This window comes from Colletes latitarsis, chromosome 11 (genome assembly GCF_051014445.1).
Source record: "Colletes latitarsis isolate SP2378_abdomen chromosome 11, iyColLati1, whole genome shotgun sequence".
Classification (NCBI taxonomy): Eukaryota; Metazoa; Arthropoda; class Insecta; order Hymenoptera; family Colletidae; genus Colletes; species Colletes latitarsis.
Genome location: NC_135144.1, coordinates 13,267,391 through 13,281,711, shown reverse-complemented (window position 1 = coordinate 13,281,711; position 14,321 = coordinate 13,267,391). Strand labels below are relative to the sequence as shown.

At 31.7% G+C, this 14,321-nt stretch overlaps 2 protein-coding genes and 1 non-coding gene across 6 annotated transcripts; 1 reads left to right on the top strand and 2 right to left on the bottom strand.

Moving 5' to 3' along the window:
• Nucleotides 1-358: 358 nt before the first annotated feature.
• On the bottom strand, nucleotides 359-3,258 carry Wdr79 (Telomerase Cajal body protein 1 homolog). The gene is made up of 5 exons (XM_076778725.1): nucleotides 2,808-3,258; nucleotides 2,072-2,682; nucleotides 1,408-1,640; nucleotides 768-1,001; nucleotides 359-699 (listed from the first exon to the last, which is right to left on the bottom strand). Exons 1-5 carry the CDS (start codon nucleotides 2,859-2,861, stop codon nucleotides 482-484), a joined length of 1,350 nt encoding a protein of 449 aa, XP_076634840.1. The 5' UTR covers nucleotides 2,862-3,258; the 3' UTR covers nucleotides 359-481.
• A 1,900-nt stretch (nucleotides 3,259-5,158) lies between these two features.
• On the bottom strand, nucleotides 5,159-13,637 carry LOC143348486 (calpain-D). Of its 4 annotated transcripts, XM_076778721.1 has the most exons (12): nucleotides 12,767-13,637; nucleotides 11,746-12,110; nucleotides 10,303-11,666; nucleotides 9,914-10,147; nucleotides 8,876-9,256; nucleotides 8,457-8,758; nucleotides 8,342-8,378; nucleotides 7,842-8,167; nucleotides 7,389-7,731; nucleotides 7,141-7,319; nucleotides 6,814-7,058; nucleotides 5,159-6,558 (listed from the first exon to the last, which is right to left on the bottom strand). In XM_076778721.1, the coding sequence occupies exons 1-11, from the start codon at nucleotides 13,084-13,086 to the stop codon at nucleotides 6,878-6,880; spliced, it is 4,032 nt and encodes a 1,343-aa protein (XP_076634836.1). In that variant the 5' UTR covers nucleotides 13,087-13,637; the 3' UTR covers nucleotides 5,159-6,558; nucleotides 6,814-6,877. The 4 variants fall into 4 exon arrangements, with proteins under 4 accessions (XP_076634836.1, XP_076634837.1, XP_076634838.1 ...); XM_076778722.1 differs by lacking the exon at nucleotides 5,159-6,558 and having other exon boundaries at nucleotides 6,878-7,058; nucleotides 11,752-12,110; XM_076778723.1 differs by lacking the exon at nucleotides 5,159-6,558 and having other exon boundaries at nucleotides 6,878-7,058; nucleotides 11,866-12,110.
• A 541-nt stretch (nucleotides 13,638-14,178) lies between these two features.
• Nucleotides 14,179-14,251, top strand: Trnar-ucu (transfer RNA arginine (anticodon UCU)). Its single transcript has one exon. It is a non-coding gene; the product is annotated as a tRNA-Arg (tRNA).
• The last annotated feature ends 70 nt before the right edge of the window (nucleotides 14,252-14,321 follow it).

Genomic DNA, 14,321 nt, shown 5'->3' with positions numbered 1-14,321 from the left:
AGAATTCCTCTGGTACGCGAATGCATTTACTGACGTTGGGAACATTCAAGACTCGTGATTACAACTTAATAACATTTTATTAAAAAGTAACTAATGTAACTCTTTACTCCCAAAGAAAAAATTATAAGAAATATGTATCATTATTTAAAACTCAAATTACTGAAATATTTTCTATTATTCTTGCACGTGTATATAAATGAAATTTCCTCATTTGTTTATATTCTGGTAGAAATGCTTTGTTATAACATTCTACCAAGTATTACACATTTTCTATTTTATCAAATATATTAAGAAAAATTGTCTAGCACTGTATAGGGTTTGCTATTATCCGCGGAAAGGCTTAGAACCGAACCCCCACGGCTTTTAACGTTTATATTTATCAAATCGTTACAAAATATTTTACAATGGCGTCCATCATTAATTTTTATATATAACAATAAAATATGTATGTACAATATTTTAATCCATTATTAACTTATGATCAAGAAACAAGCCACAATCGAACATTATTGTCCCTGCATTGCGTTGCACTATCACATAATCTTTGCCCTGTACTAGTAGCAATTATTGGTAATCTCCTATGTAAACTTACTCCATTTATACAGTCATCGGATAACTTTATTTTATACATTACATTATGATCTATAGAATCTGTATATTCTGGTAATTCCCAAACTACAATGTTTCCATTTGTACCACCTAATAGCATAAAAGAAATATTTTTGTTAATTTATATTGTTCCATGATATAATTATTCATCAACATACCTGACACTATTTGCTTCCCATTAGACGTGACATTGAATTGTATTCTCTGATTTGTATCAGACTGACGTCCTTGAAAAGAGTAAAGCACAGTTCCCGGGTTACGAAGATCCCAGCATAAAAATTCATTACTGCGCCTAACAGCTGAAAATAATTTTGTACCACAAGGACTGAACTCAATTTGAGTTACACCACTTCCAGTTTTAAATGTACATAGTGGTCCACTTTTATATAAACCTAAATATAAATGAGTACTATAGAATATTATTCGTGTCCGCGTACTTATACAGGGTATTTTAAAAATATAAAACAAGTCATAACATGTAAATACATTCTGTAAAGAAAAGTCAAAGAATCCTGTACCATTTTGCAATATGAGGATTCCTTTACTAGATATCTGCAATTAATGTTTTTACACGATGAACGCATAAACACATTTCTCGGTATACGAGGACAAGTATGTGCAAACACACAATCAGCTAATTAAGACATAAATGGTACATATTGGATGTTATACCAATAAATTTTAACTACTACTATCTCAATAACAAATAAAGGACTTTTCAATTTCTCTTCGTGTAAGTAATTTACATGTTTTAGTGTATCACGTTTTTTTGAAATACCTTGTTTATTTTTTACTTACCAATGCATTTGGAATAAGTACCAAAAGCAACTAATCCTGGCATAATTGGATTTTCTCGAATACAAGAAACTAATCCTGTGACATTTGGAAAATCTTTCTTGAACTTAATTGTATTTATTTGGCGGCCTGGCTGTTCTACATCAAAAATTCTTAAAGTATTTTTGAAACCAGCCCATATTTCTCTGGCAGAGTCAATAAACTGAACGCTAATCGAAGCTTCTACTTCATCGACTCTGAAATAAAAAAATAAGAAAATATAAAATATATTATACATACGTCATTATTTGATGAATATTAAACAAAATTTAAACTAAAAATTAGATATAGATGATTATTTCGCACAATCATCAAATAAATATATTACACGTTATTCGGATAGTTGAGACTTTTTGTTTGTTTATTCATATCACATTTTTTAAATTTAATGTATTAAATTGCTTGTTATGAATAACAATTAGTTAATTAGTATTTTAAACTTATACATATACTCATAGGTATAGATAAATATCAGAAGAGGTTTTTAGTTTATCTCTTCTGCAGAAATTTTCAATTGGTATTATAAAATAATCATAGTATATATTGTTAGACTCAATGCTATTTAATTATTTTTATTGTGAAACATAAAATGCAACAAATAGAGAGGACAAATATTTATCATACTAACTGATTGTAAGCTCGATATGTTGCTCGTAATTCGCCATTAAAAGCATCCCACAAATGTATAGGACTTTCTCTACTTGTGCTTAAAAAGCAGCAAGTTGCAGATTCCCAAGAATTCATAAAAGGATACCAACAAGTATCATATATAAGTCCTCCTTCTTTTACAGTTAATACTGCTGGAAAGTTTATAGATGATAAATTTTGGGGAATTTTTTCACAATATAATTCTCTGGGAAGTTCATAGATTCGTATTCTAAAATCCTCAGAGGACACTAATAAACATGTTCCATCCGGAGACCATTGACAACCCTTTGTAAAATTTTCATATAACTCAGATGGTTGATATTCTCTGGTTGCTTCGCATAGTAATTTTGGTGAATCGTTCCAGTTATAATAAAAATAATTAACAGGTTCTAATGCTTCAATATTTTTAGTATCATCACCATTGTTTACAGTGCCTGTTAAAACTTCATTCTTTTGCACTTTCTGAAATTCTTCTGTATTGAATTCATCTAATTTTTCAATTAAGGCTTCATCTTTTTGTGATTTCTGTGATGCTATTGTATTTATATCTTCTTGCAATTGCGATGATTTTTCAGGCATTGGTAATTCTACCTATGACATTAAATAATAAATCGTAAATATTATTTCATTATAAATAAATTAAAACATTAAGAAATACAAGTATGATACTGTGATACGTGTTTAAAACAAAAATAACAACTTATTTTTAAACATACCATATTCAAAGCCACAGACTTCTCTAGACTTTCCTTAATTTCAAGACATTCCATAGATACTTGACAAATACTAACTCCAATCAACAATTATAGTGGATAATATTGTTTGATACGTTCTATCTACTTATTTCATTATATATAAATTATATCAACCCATGTAATATGTTTACGATTTAACTGTTTATTTATCATTCTATTACCGTAAATATAGGTTAGAATCATCGGGTATACAAATAATATACTACGCGTACTACACCAAGTAATTATTATCACAGCGATATTATATCATCTAATAAAGTGAAAGATTCTTGATCTAAATTACATGATTTCATGTTTAATTTAATTAAAAAAAAATAAATTTTACTATATATGAAGTTAATAGCAATTTTCTATATACATATACATGAAATCAACATTCGTTTCTCGAAGGTAGAATGGTAACGTAAGTAAGGGCTCGACTTCTAAATCTGAAGATCCGCAGTTCGAAACCTACTGTTTATCGTTCGTTTTCTTCTTCTATCTTTCTCTTCCAAAAATCTATTTTCTGTTGAATAAAAAATAAGTAATAAAAGTCCATTCAGTGTTAACTGTGCACGTATTTAATAATGCATGGTTGTCAAGAAGGACTAATATTAACACTTTGAGCCGTTAATTTGCCAATGTTCGTTGCCCTTCATATGGTACGAAATATATGGATTCAAGCGGTTACAAAAAAATTATTTTTTCGACTTCTTAGCAAATTTTAATAATTCTTTTTAGCATTTACTTGCTATTGATTTTTATTATTTATTATAACAAAATTTTTATAGAATAATAAGTTTACTTATATACATATATTATACATATAAACAGGGTGTCCCATTTAAATTAATCCAACCGAATATCTCCGAAACTATCGATGATTAAAGTTCGATGGTTTGAGGGGATACATAATTTAATGTAGATAAGTTTATTCTGTATGGATGCGTAAAGAACATATGAAGGTCAACTTTATTTTCGGAAATTAAATTATACATTTTTTTATATACCAATCGACGCAGCTCGTTATTTTCCATATAAAAGTACTGAGCCACTTACTATGAAAAATTATCGGTTTAGAAGATATTTTAATCTTAATATAAAAGTGAGCTAATGCGATGCATTTTCTCATCGTAAAAATTTTCCAAACCGTTGGATTGGTTGAAGTGGACTTATTGAATTTCCGCCAACTTTACCAAAAACCATCTTTAGATTTCTTCTTGTGGGGTTACTTAAAAGATAAGGTTTATATAGATATTTGTATAATTCCGAATGATTTTGCACGCACGCCAAGAAATTTCTGCCAAAGTGTTAGAAATCGTTGACAAATCCTTTAGAGATAGAATGAATCACTGCATCCAAACTGAAGGATGTATTTTTGGAATATTAACTTTGGAGATGGAAGTCATAATACATAAACAAAGTACTACTATTATTATCCAATACTAAAATTGAAATATCTTCTAAATTAATAATTTTTCATAATAGAAGGTTTAGTACAGACACCCCTAATTTAATATTGAATGGAGGGAGGCTGTTAAATACATGTGCATATTACGAAGTTTCGTACAAACAAATTATTTAGCATACAGTTGAATAAATATTTAAAAGCTGTATGTTCTAAAGTTTATTTTCCATCATTTTTGTTTGGAATTTCTTCAACTGTATTTAGTTTACGTCAATGCGTTGCTATTTTATGTTTGATCGTCGTTTGTCATTGTTTATTAACAATATTTATACCAAGTCTCAAAGATCAGTGATAAAATAATGATAAAATTATATTGCCAAGTCAAACTACGTTTAATGTTAAATGTAGATAAACAGTTCATTTTTTTTAATTTTTTTCAAGGAATTAACTGCTAAAATATTCAAATAAAGTATACAATTCTGTTTTTACTTTTTTTTTTCGAACTTAGGTCTATGCTTAATTTTGTGAGTACTTACCATGTTTTCCAACACTCTTTTGTACAAAGTATAATAAAAGTTTTCAAATTAAACTGCAATCAATAAAATGTTATCATATTAATTTTGTTACTATCCAAGAACATGGAACGACAATTTAACATTAAAGTAAAATAATTGGTTTTTATAGAAAATTGAATGTTTTACATAATATATAATATATCAATAAGGATCAGGAATATTTTTTAGATATCACATAAAATAAGATTAAAAAAATTTGTATAAATTTGTATCTATTTTAATTATAATGTTTAAAGAATCTCAATAAATATTATGTATATTCTTTTTCAAACGATTTTATTGAAAATTAAGTCGAATGTAATTTACACAAGCATAAAAAAACGATCTCTTACTTAAAATACAATGCATCAAAATTCTGCACATTTTATATACATACAATGAAAATTGTTAAAACACAAGAACAAAATATCTATGGATACAAGTTTATACAATGTTTTCTTACTACTTTGAGGGTTAAATTAATATTAAAAAAAAATCTCTCCGATTTTTATTAACGCTCTGTCTAATACATGTAAAAAATCTTATGTAAGCTGATATATGTTGCATTCGATATATGTAATAAGTATATTTAAAAGTGTTTATTTGGAACAGCGTTTAATAATAACGGTAAAGATACTTAATTCGTTTTGGTTCTTTACATAAATTCTTAATATTAAAGTAAAAAACCAATGTAATAATAATTATAGTAACAATTTTTTAAATAATTTTACAATAGGAAAGAATTATACTTATAATGTGTTCATCGTTTGTGTCGAATAACTTTATTGTGTAAAGGGGGGAGGAGGGAGAGGGGGGGGGGGGATGTAATATCAAACTTCATCTTTAAAAATTAAAATTACGTCAATTTTGTTAAGCGTATAAAAACGAAACTGAGCTCTATTCGTAAATGACCGTCGCATAGATGGCTGTTCCGATGTCATGGTTACAAAATGTACAAGAGACTTATAAAACTGATTAACCCGTTAACTGCCACGCTTGCACCTATATGAAGAATAAGATATGTATTATACGTTAACTGAATATAAACTACATGTAACAATCAGAGATTATAATTTCGATAATAGTTTGCTACAAAAATGTATACGAATAATCGAATTAAATGAATATATTGCATAGAATGGCAATGAACGAGTTAATATATTGTAAAACCTTCAAGAGAGATCTTTGGTTCTGTAACTATGCGCTACGTCCAGTTTAGCACAAGCACTCCATCCAGTTACAAGATAGAAATAACGAAAGTTTAGATGAATAAACATCGTATAATGTAGTCAGCATTCAAAACCCTCATTTAAATGACCAATAATATTTCCATTCACAGAGTGTACATATTACATATTTCTTTTAAATGCGGATTCCGAAAGTGGCCTTAGGTATTCTAAAATAGGATCGACATACGAGTCGCAAAATTGAAAACATTTTGATCCATAATTATATCATATTCTAAGCAATTCCAAAAAGAGTGTATATATTTTTTTCATACATTATGATTGGCTGTTACTTATTTCATTTTACATATTACTGTATAACCTTTACGCTTTATTATCTCTTACGGTGCTTACATATATGTTAAGTTGAGAAAATAATTTTTTTTTTATATAACAAGCAGTGTGTTTAATTTGTTCTTCCATAAATATTTAATTTTTCTTAAGTCTTGTTTATAGATCAATGGTTCCCGTGGAAATTCTCAATTTGCACAGAAATTTTAAAGTATGTATGTATCCCTTTTTCCATCGATATAACGAATCATTACCTAATTAAAAAAAAAAAAATATCTCTAACCACTGATTTCAGAATCATACATCTGTATAATAATGGTTAATTATTGTATTATGTTCAATAGTCAACTCGTCATGATGCTAAAAATTTTCGTACAATATGAATAGTTAGAAAGCGCAAAGTATGTTATGATTACAGCATGGTTTACTATGCTGTATTGAAATCTTTCTAGCTTGCTTTGGTTTTAGTACATTTCTGGATATCACGAGTATACAATAAACTCTCTTACTTGTCAAACATTACTTTTACACATTGTCCTATTTATTTTCAAATCAAACATAAAACTTATTTGTTCATGTGATTAAACGAGGACTGTGTAAACCTTCAACTTGAGTGTCAATTTGAGGACAATGTTGAGTATCTGGTGGACCCCAATCATGTAAATTTCCACTGTTAGCTAGTCTGTGCGTAAGTCGATGTGCTATCGAGAAACCTCCACTACCTTCCAATTGCGTTAATACTATGATTACTTGTCTACAATTAATTTATTACATTAAGCGATATAGATTTATGGTTCTTAAAAATTAGACAAAGAGGGAAATAAGTAATAATTTACCTGTGAAGCGGGGGAACACTATCGGCAGTTCTGAGCTGTCCTCTAGTGGATACAACATTATAACTTTCATGGCAGTCACATTTTACATGAATCCACTTATTTACATGACGATTTTCTACCATGACAACAAGTCCAGCCCAACCTTTAGTTAAGTAATAAGCAGTCATCCCTTCCCTTCCCTACAATTAAATGTTTATAAATGTGATTAGAAAAACAGTAATTGTTCAAAGATATGTAAGAAACCTTACTTCGTGCCGCTGTCCTTTCGCTAGAGTTAAACTTATAATAGCATCAGCCAATACAAATGCTGGTGGAGAAATTTGTTCAACTAAAAGTCTCTTTGAGCTATGAATGGCAAGAACATATTCAGGATAACTGGAAGTATCTTCCATTCCTGTATGCCAATGATTAAAAGCCAAACATACAACAATATATAAATCTCTTTCTAGCATTTTGTGACATCCAACAAATCCACGTACTTGTCGTTTACTGTGTTCTACTAGTCTTCCCACTTCTGGTGCTGCTGGAGAACGTGTACGAAAAACAACTATACACAAGTCCAACTGAGACCGTTGTGATTTTTCAGAATTCCTAAATATGTATACAGACATTGTACTACATAAACTCTACATCTGATAATGATGAAGTTAAGTAAGTAAAGTATGTCAGATTTTTAAATAAAATAATCCAGTAAGATTTACCTTTGCCCTTCTTGGAATAATGTAAATTCCGTTTCAGTGGGTTCCAGAACTGTTAAAAGTACACACGATAAATGTCTAAGAGAAGACAGAGGAGGAAGCGTTCCACGTAATCTAACTTCGCTCCATCCAACTCTAGTTTTACAAATATCGATGCAATCGAAATATTTCAATACATCGTCGAAGGAAATCCAAAAAACACCGTCGGATGCACCATGCGGCATAAGCATTTCTCGTAATTGTGGAGTCCATATAGGGCTGTCATCGGACCAATCACCCTTCCAACTATAATGACCCCAAGGATTACGCAGTCTCAATAATCGTATTTCCTATAAAACATATTATAAGAAAAATATATGCTTAAATATGTAGGAAAAAAAGAATTTTCCGTTTGCTAGACAACCGTATTAATTGATGATAGGCAAATCCTTTTCTTCCAAAGATTTTCATAATTACAACGACAACCGCCTAAAAATATGAAAATATTTGTTTCCCATTCTTACCTGTACATCTCGCACATCGAGAACCGAGTATGCATGCCTGACAAAAAACGCTGAGTTACGTATCACAAGAAGCAAAACATATCTAGTTTGAATGTTTAGAATTTGTCGAATTTACCTTGGTCTCAAACCTTTACGTTGATATTCTTCTTCATCGACCTTCATATTACCACCACCACAACTAGCACCCATTAAAAACATAGCTTGTCTAGAAGATAATAGTTGTGCCCATATTAAATCCTTATCAAGTTCGTCTTCGCTTGGTAAAGCAGACGGTTGCAAAGGCACACCCTCGCATGGGGCGCCTGTAAGCGTTGCCAAACCCTCTATAGCACGTCCAGAAACTAAAGCTTCGTAGCAACCATGAATTTTTGCTACCGCTTTTTCAATTAACGGCACCCAAAGTTGCTTTCTTTTTGCCTATAACGTATTTAATTAAATTTATCAGTAAAAATGAATTAGATATTTCTTTAATATCGGATAAACTTTGAGCTACATTAAAAACAAATTTTTTATTTATATTGCTAATGCATCAACCTGAGAATATACTAGATGACCTCTTTTATCACATGGTAGCAAATCATCAACAAGTACTGTGGTCCATTTTCCATCTTTGCACAATCTTACTTGATAAGCTCCTTCTGGACAAGTTTCTCTCATTACTAAAACTCTTTTCACAAGTTCATCGCTTTCAGCTAAAACAGCTAAAGCCGAAAGTAACCAACAGTTTCCTAATACACCCTGTGAGATATCAGAGGGTAAGGGTGTTCTAAAAACAGCCCAAGGCAGTTTAGAATCAACATTGATTTGATGAGGCCTTTTCCATTGAACAACATGGTTATCTTTTGTTTCTGCTGGATTATAATACAGAGACTTTGGAGCTGGTGGAAATGAGTCGTCGACAAAAGGTTCGTTTGTCTATAAAATAAATGAGAAATTTAATAACAGAAATTTACATGTACAGAGTAATTTTTCAAACTGAAATTTAACCTGCATTGATTTTATGTCTTCTGTAGTTGTACTCGAACATCTATAAGACGCAACTACACTTTCTTCTAAATGTAACCAAGTGTTCTTTTCATATCAGTTTTTTTTCATTATTCTTTACATAAAATAGGATAATTGAAAATAAATACTTTACAAATCCTTTTTATTCTTTGCACTGTCTAATTCGAATCCACTTACAAATAAACATAATACATTATTTAAACGTAAATAATGACCATCTTAACAATTTTTGTCAAACGTAAGAGAACGTATTTTAAGATGCGTAACACACAATTATAGACCGTTTGAATATTTGTTATATTAAAGTAGATTGGTATAAAAATGTTTAAAGATAAAGTAAAATTTTCTTATGCTTTGTTTTAACGTTTTCACATTTATAAAAATTAAAAATAATCGCAAAAATCAATTTATGCGAAAAATGGGTAAATCAACTTGGAAATAAAAGTTCTTTCCATGCTCTTGTAAAAAAAAGGCAGATTTTACTATGCTCTTTGTTGTCAGAAAAAAAGATGTAATCTGTTGCAATTGTAAAAATTGCTTGAATAATTACTAGTTAATCGGTATTACCTCTTTGCAATAACGAACAATTCGTTCCCATTTCTCCAATGCTTCTCTTTCTTCGATTTGTCTTAAATTTTCCATAACTACGCTTTCCTGCCTCTGTATTGTGAGTGTACTCGTATCGGATTCAATAATTCTAGGCCTCTCACCCGATACTTGAGATAAAGTTTTTGAGATTTGGCACATTTCACAAATTCCGTTTGTACTCTTATTTTCGTATGTGCACAACTTACACTGCCACTAAAATAATTTAAACATATTATGTTCGTTATAGATACAAACTTAAAAATAAACTTGTAAATGACGGACACAAAGTAATGAATAATACGATATGACAATATTTATTTTGAGATTATTAATAATAAGGGATAAGTTGATTTTGAAAAAAATCGTACTTGACCGTGAGTAGAATCTTTAATTCTCGAATGTTTTCTATCACCAACCGAAGAACCATTTCTCCTTACAGAATTTCTATGTCTCGGAGTTACAACTTTTGCGTTTAAAGCAGTTGCGCAGAGTCTTGGACTCGGACTTCTTGATCCAAAAACTCTGCTATCTTTTGGTACATCTAGAAAATCTGCTAACGTCTTACAAGCATTACAAGTTTGTGCCGACAGCGGATTTCTTAACGTACACGACGAACACACCCAACTTTCTCCTTTCCGTAAGGTAGCATCTTCTAAATGCATAATACTTTTCAGCTTTGAACCACCGCATGCTTCACAGGTTGCTCGTGAAGCAGCATTCAATAATGTGCATTTTTTACAAGTCCAAACCAGGGAGGGTGGATCTACCTGATCGTCTAAATCAGATTCGGCTGTGGCCAATGTAGCAGTTTTTTGCGGGATATATCTAACGCTATCTCTGGATACTACAATCGGAGACTGTGTATGCATAGAACAACTGGTTGCATCCTTAGTAATAGTTATTAAATTAGGTTGAGTTAGCGAAGGAGAAGATCGAAAAGATCCGCATATGTCGCAACCTGTCGCCCATACTGGATTATACGCATACGAACACTTCTGACAAGTCCACATACGTTTTAGAGAGTTTACATTCGATACATCTCCGACAGGACTCGTTGCCTCGCTATGGGCTTTTATGGGTACAAGACCTAATTTATTGTTCTGCTTTTTTGGCAACGGTGGTGGTACATCAGGGTTAGTAATTCCAATGTAGGAGTATTTTGGTCTTGCGTTAAAACTAACAGAATGTGGTGGTACCGCAGGTGGCTCGTCCTCGTTAAGACTTCTACGATTAACAATTTTTTTTCGAGACACATTTGCAACAGACTCAACGTCGGAAAAAGATCGCCTGTAAGACAGCGGGCCTGCTGAAGACAAAGCACGAGGTTCCCAAGCAGGTACACTGATAACTACACCACTACAAGGAGCTGGACTTCTAGGAGCTTTGCATGCCTCGCATTGTTCTAGGCCAGAAGAATTGTCGAGAGTACAATTATCGCAGCTCCACAGAGCATCATCTTGTGCTTCCGAGACCACCAGACTCGTTGGTCTTTGTATAGTATGTTCGGCTAACTTATGTACAACAGATCCATTAGATAAAGAGCGACTAACTTTAGATTTCACTCGCTCGTATATTGAAGGTCTATGTCTTTTTGGTAAATGCTGAGAGGTATCGTTAGTATTTGTGTAAGAAAATGTACTAGATTCCATAGTGTCTATCGGTGATAACGTCCAGTTTTCTCTATCGACTTGTCTTGTTTCACTATGACTTATACTTGTTAACTGTGCCATATCTATAGAGTATAAAGTAAATATTTAGTACAAACGTAATTTAACTATTATTTCTAAAAGTTTTGATTAAGTAGTATGTACCCTTACTCATAATCCTTGTATCATTTGTAAAAGTACTTGTAGTATTAGAACCATTTAAAATATTCGCCAAAACTGACGCAACTTTAAGCCAACTTGTTTTACGTAAATTTAGTTTCTTACTTTTACGCGCTCCAATTTGCCTTTTATCAGTTTCAAATATTGAAGAGTTAGCATCACAAGCCGCACAAGTTAAAGCAGAACTGCAACTGTTGTTCAGTAAACAACGTACGCAAGTCCATTGTGTTACCAATGTAGGTAAAGAAGAAGATCGTTTAATTGCTTCTTTTTTACATGGCCTTCCATTCCAAGAATCACAGTGTAATTTCTTTATACGATTATCAGGTATAATTAAATTCTCCTCGAAACTAGAAATTAACATAAAAAATAAATTATAGCTTGTAAAAAAAACAACAGTTGAGTTATACGTAATATCATGGAGAAGGAAAAAGTTAAAAATGTAAAATTTTGTTTCTATCAACAAAACTAATGTTTACTTATACAAGTCATCGAGTTTAATTCTTTATCATGTACAAAAGTCATATAAGTGTATAAATATAAAAAAACTAAACTAAAGAAATTGTGTTAATGAGAGACAAAATGTTTGCATTTGTTGATACGATGATAGGTGTCCATATATTTACCAAGGCAATCAACAGATAAATTCGATAATGCTTTGAAATTAACTTAATACAATATGCATTCAATTTCTTCTAGGTCAATGTTTTGCAGATTGCATGAACCGTTACTACATGCATTTACTATTACAAACAAAATTGTTTCAGTGAGAGAATAAACTTGTACTATGAAGTATGTTTTTTAGCAAATAATACATTACATTAGACAAAGATGATTGTAATCATAGAATATAAGGATTAAAATTTCTAGAAAATTTGAAAATGCGATTTTGATACTCTGTGCACTAGTGTACACAAATACATGTAAGTTAAAGTTAGGGGAGGGGGGATATAGGTGGGGAGGGGATAAAAATACTATGGAGAGGGACGAGTAAGAATTTCCTCACCGATATATGAGATCGGTCTCGACGTGTTCATGAGTCGAATGTGTACCGTCCGTCGGTGGCTTGTCTAGACGAAATCTCAGCGGAGGTGTTGGCGAGATACACAGTGAAAAAGAATCACCTTCCTCTTTGTCCTTTTTCTTTTCCTCCCCTTTTTCACCCGGAACTTTTCCACACTCGAAGCTCAAATTGAGCCTGAGGTTTGCCTTCTCATCACTTTTAAGTCGAGTAAGGCCGCACCTGGCGCATCGCGTGCTCTCCGTTGGATTTATCAGAGCGCACTCCGAGCAATGCCACTGCAGCACCGATGCGATCGAGCCCATTCTCTACGCGTAGTCATGGCTCCTTTGCTCACAGGATCACTGACTTTTGTAGCCACGATCCCTCTGTTCAAAAAATAAACACACCTCCACGCAACGACTACGATCAACGATGTCGTAAAACACGCTCCAAGAAAGATCCTTTTGACCGTGGCGGTTGCCCGCCGTTCGTTGTCATATGTTTCCAGACGGCCATCTTTTTTAGCCCCTTCTTCTCGTTCATCCAATGTTTTATTCTGTCTCTTTCTTTAGTTTTCCCCGCTATCCTTTTCGTTACGGTTGTATTACACGATGCAACACAAATGCACACTTGTAAATCAGTAAATATACAATTTTCTTTCCCTCACTTTTTATGTACCCCTTTACACCATCAAATTCTTAGTCACAGTTTACTACCTTTCTTAACGATAGTCTATTGCTAAATATGCTTCAACGGTCAATAGTTTAATCCATTATCGTTTCTGTCAAGCCAAAGCTTAACAGGATGGAACGTCAATCCCAAATGGTTTAGACATCATCCGTACACGCAGCTGTTTCTGAGTTGGTTGTGTTGACTACAGGGTTGCCACACAGGGCTGTATGATTACTATCCTTGGACATAACAATTGACATTTTTAAATCGAAAAACTATCTCAGTATCTGCATTTTTTATTTCGTATAAAATGGAATTATTGATATTTATTATTTTAAATCGACCGATTGAGAAAGATTAATCTCGAATTAATCTTTCGTTTCTATTTCAAGTAGTAAGCATTTTTGGCATTTTGAATAATGAAACATTTTTAAAATATATATTTTGAGTGCATAAATTCACATTATAGTAATACAAAATATATAAACCTGAAAAAAATTATAAAAATAAAGAAATAAAACATAATTATGATTCGTACATTATATATTTATTATTCGAATAAATGTTTAGGAAACGTTTTATCAAGTATTTTGCTGATAATGATTAGTTTTAGTTATGGTTGTTTTATTTTTGTTTTATATGTACGTTACTGGCTTGCAAATTATCATATGCATTGGCGACATCTACAGAAGTATATGTTTTACTATATATATATATGAACATAAGGAACATTACAGTACTAAGTCCCTGTGGCGCAGAGGATAGCGCGTTGGACTTCTAATCCAAAGGTCGTGGGTTCGATCCCCACCAGGGATGGTAAATAAAGTGGTAACCAAACTTCTAAAAATTTGTTTACTACGATATAATTTTTTTATTATTTTTATTA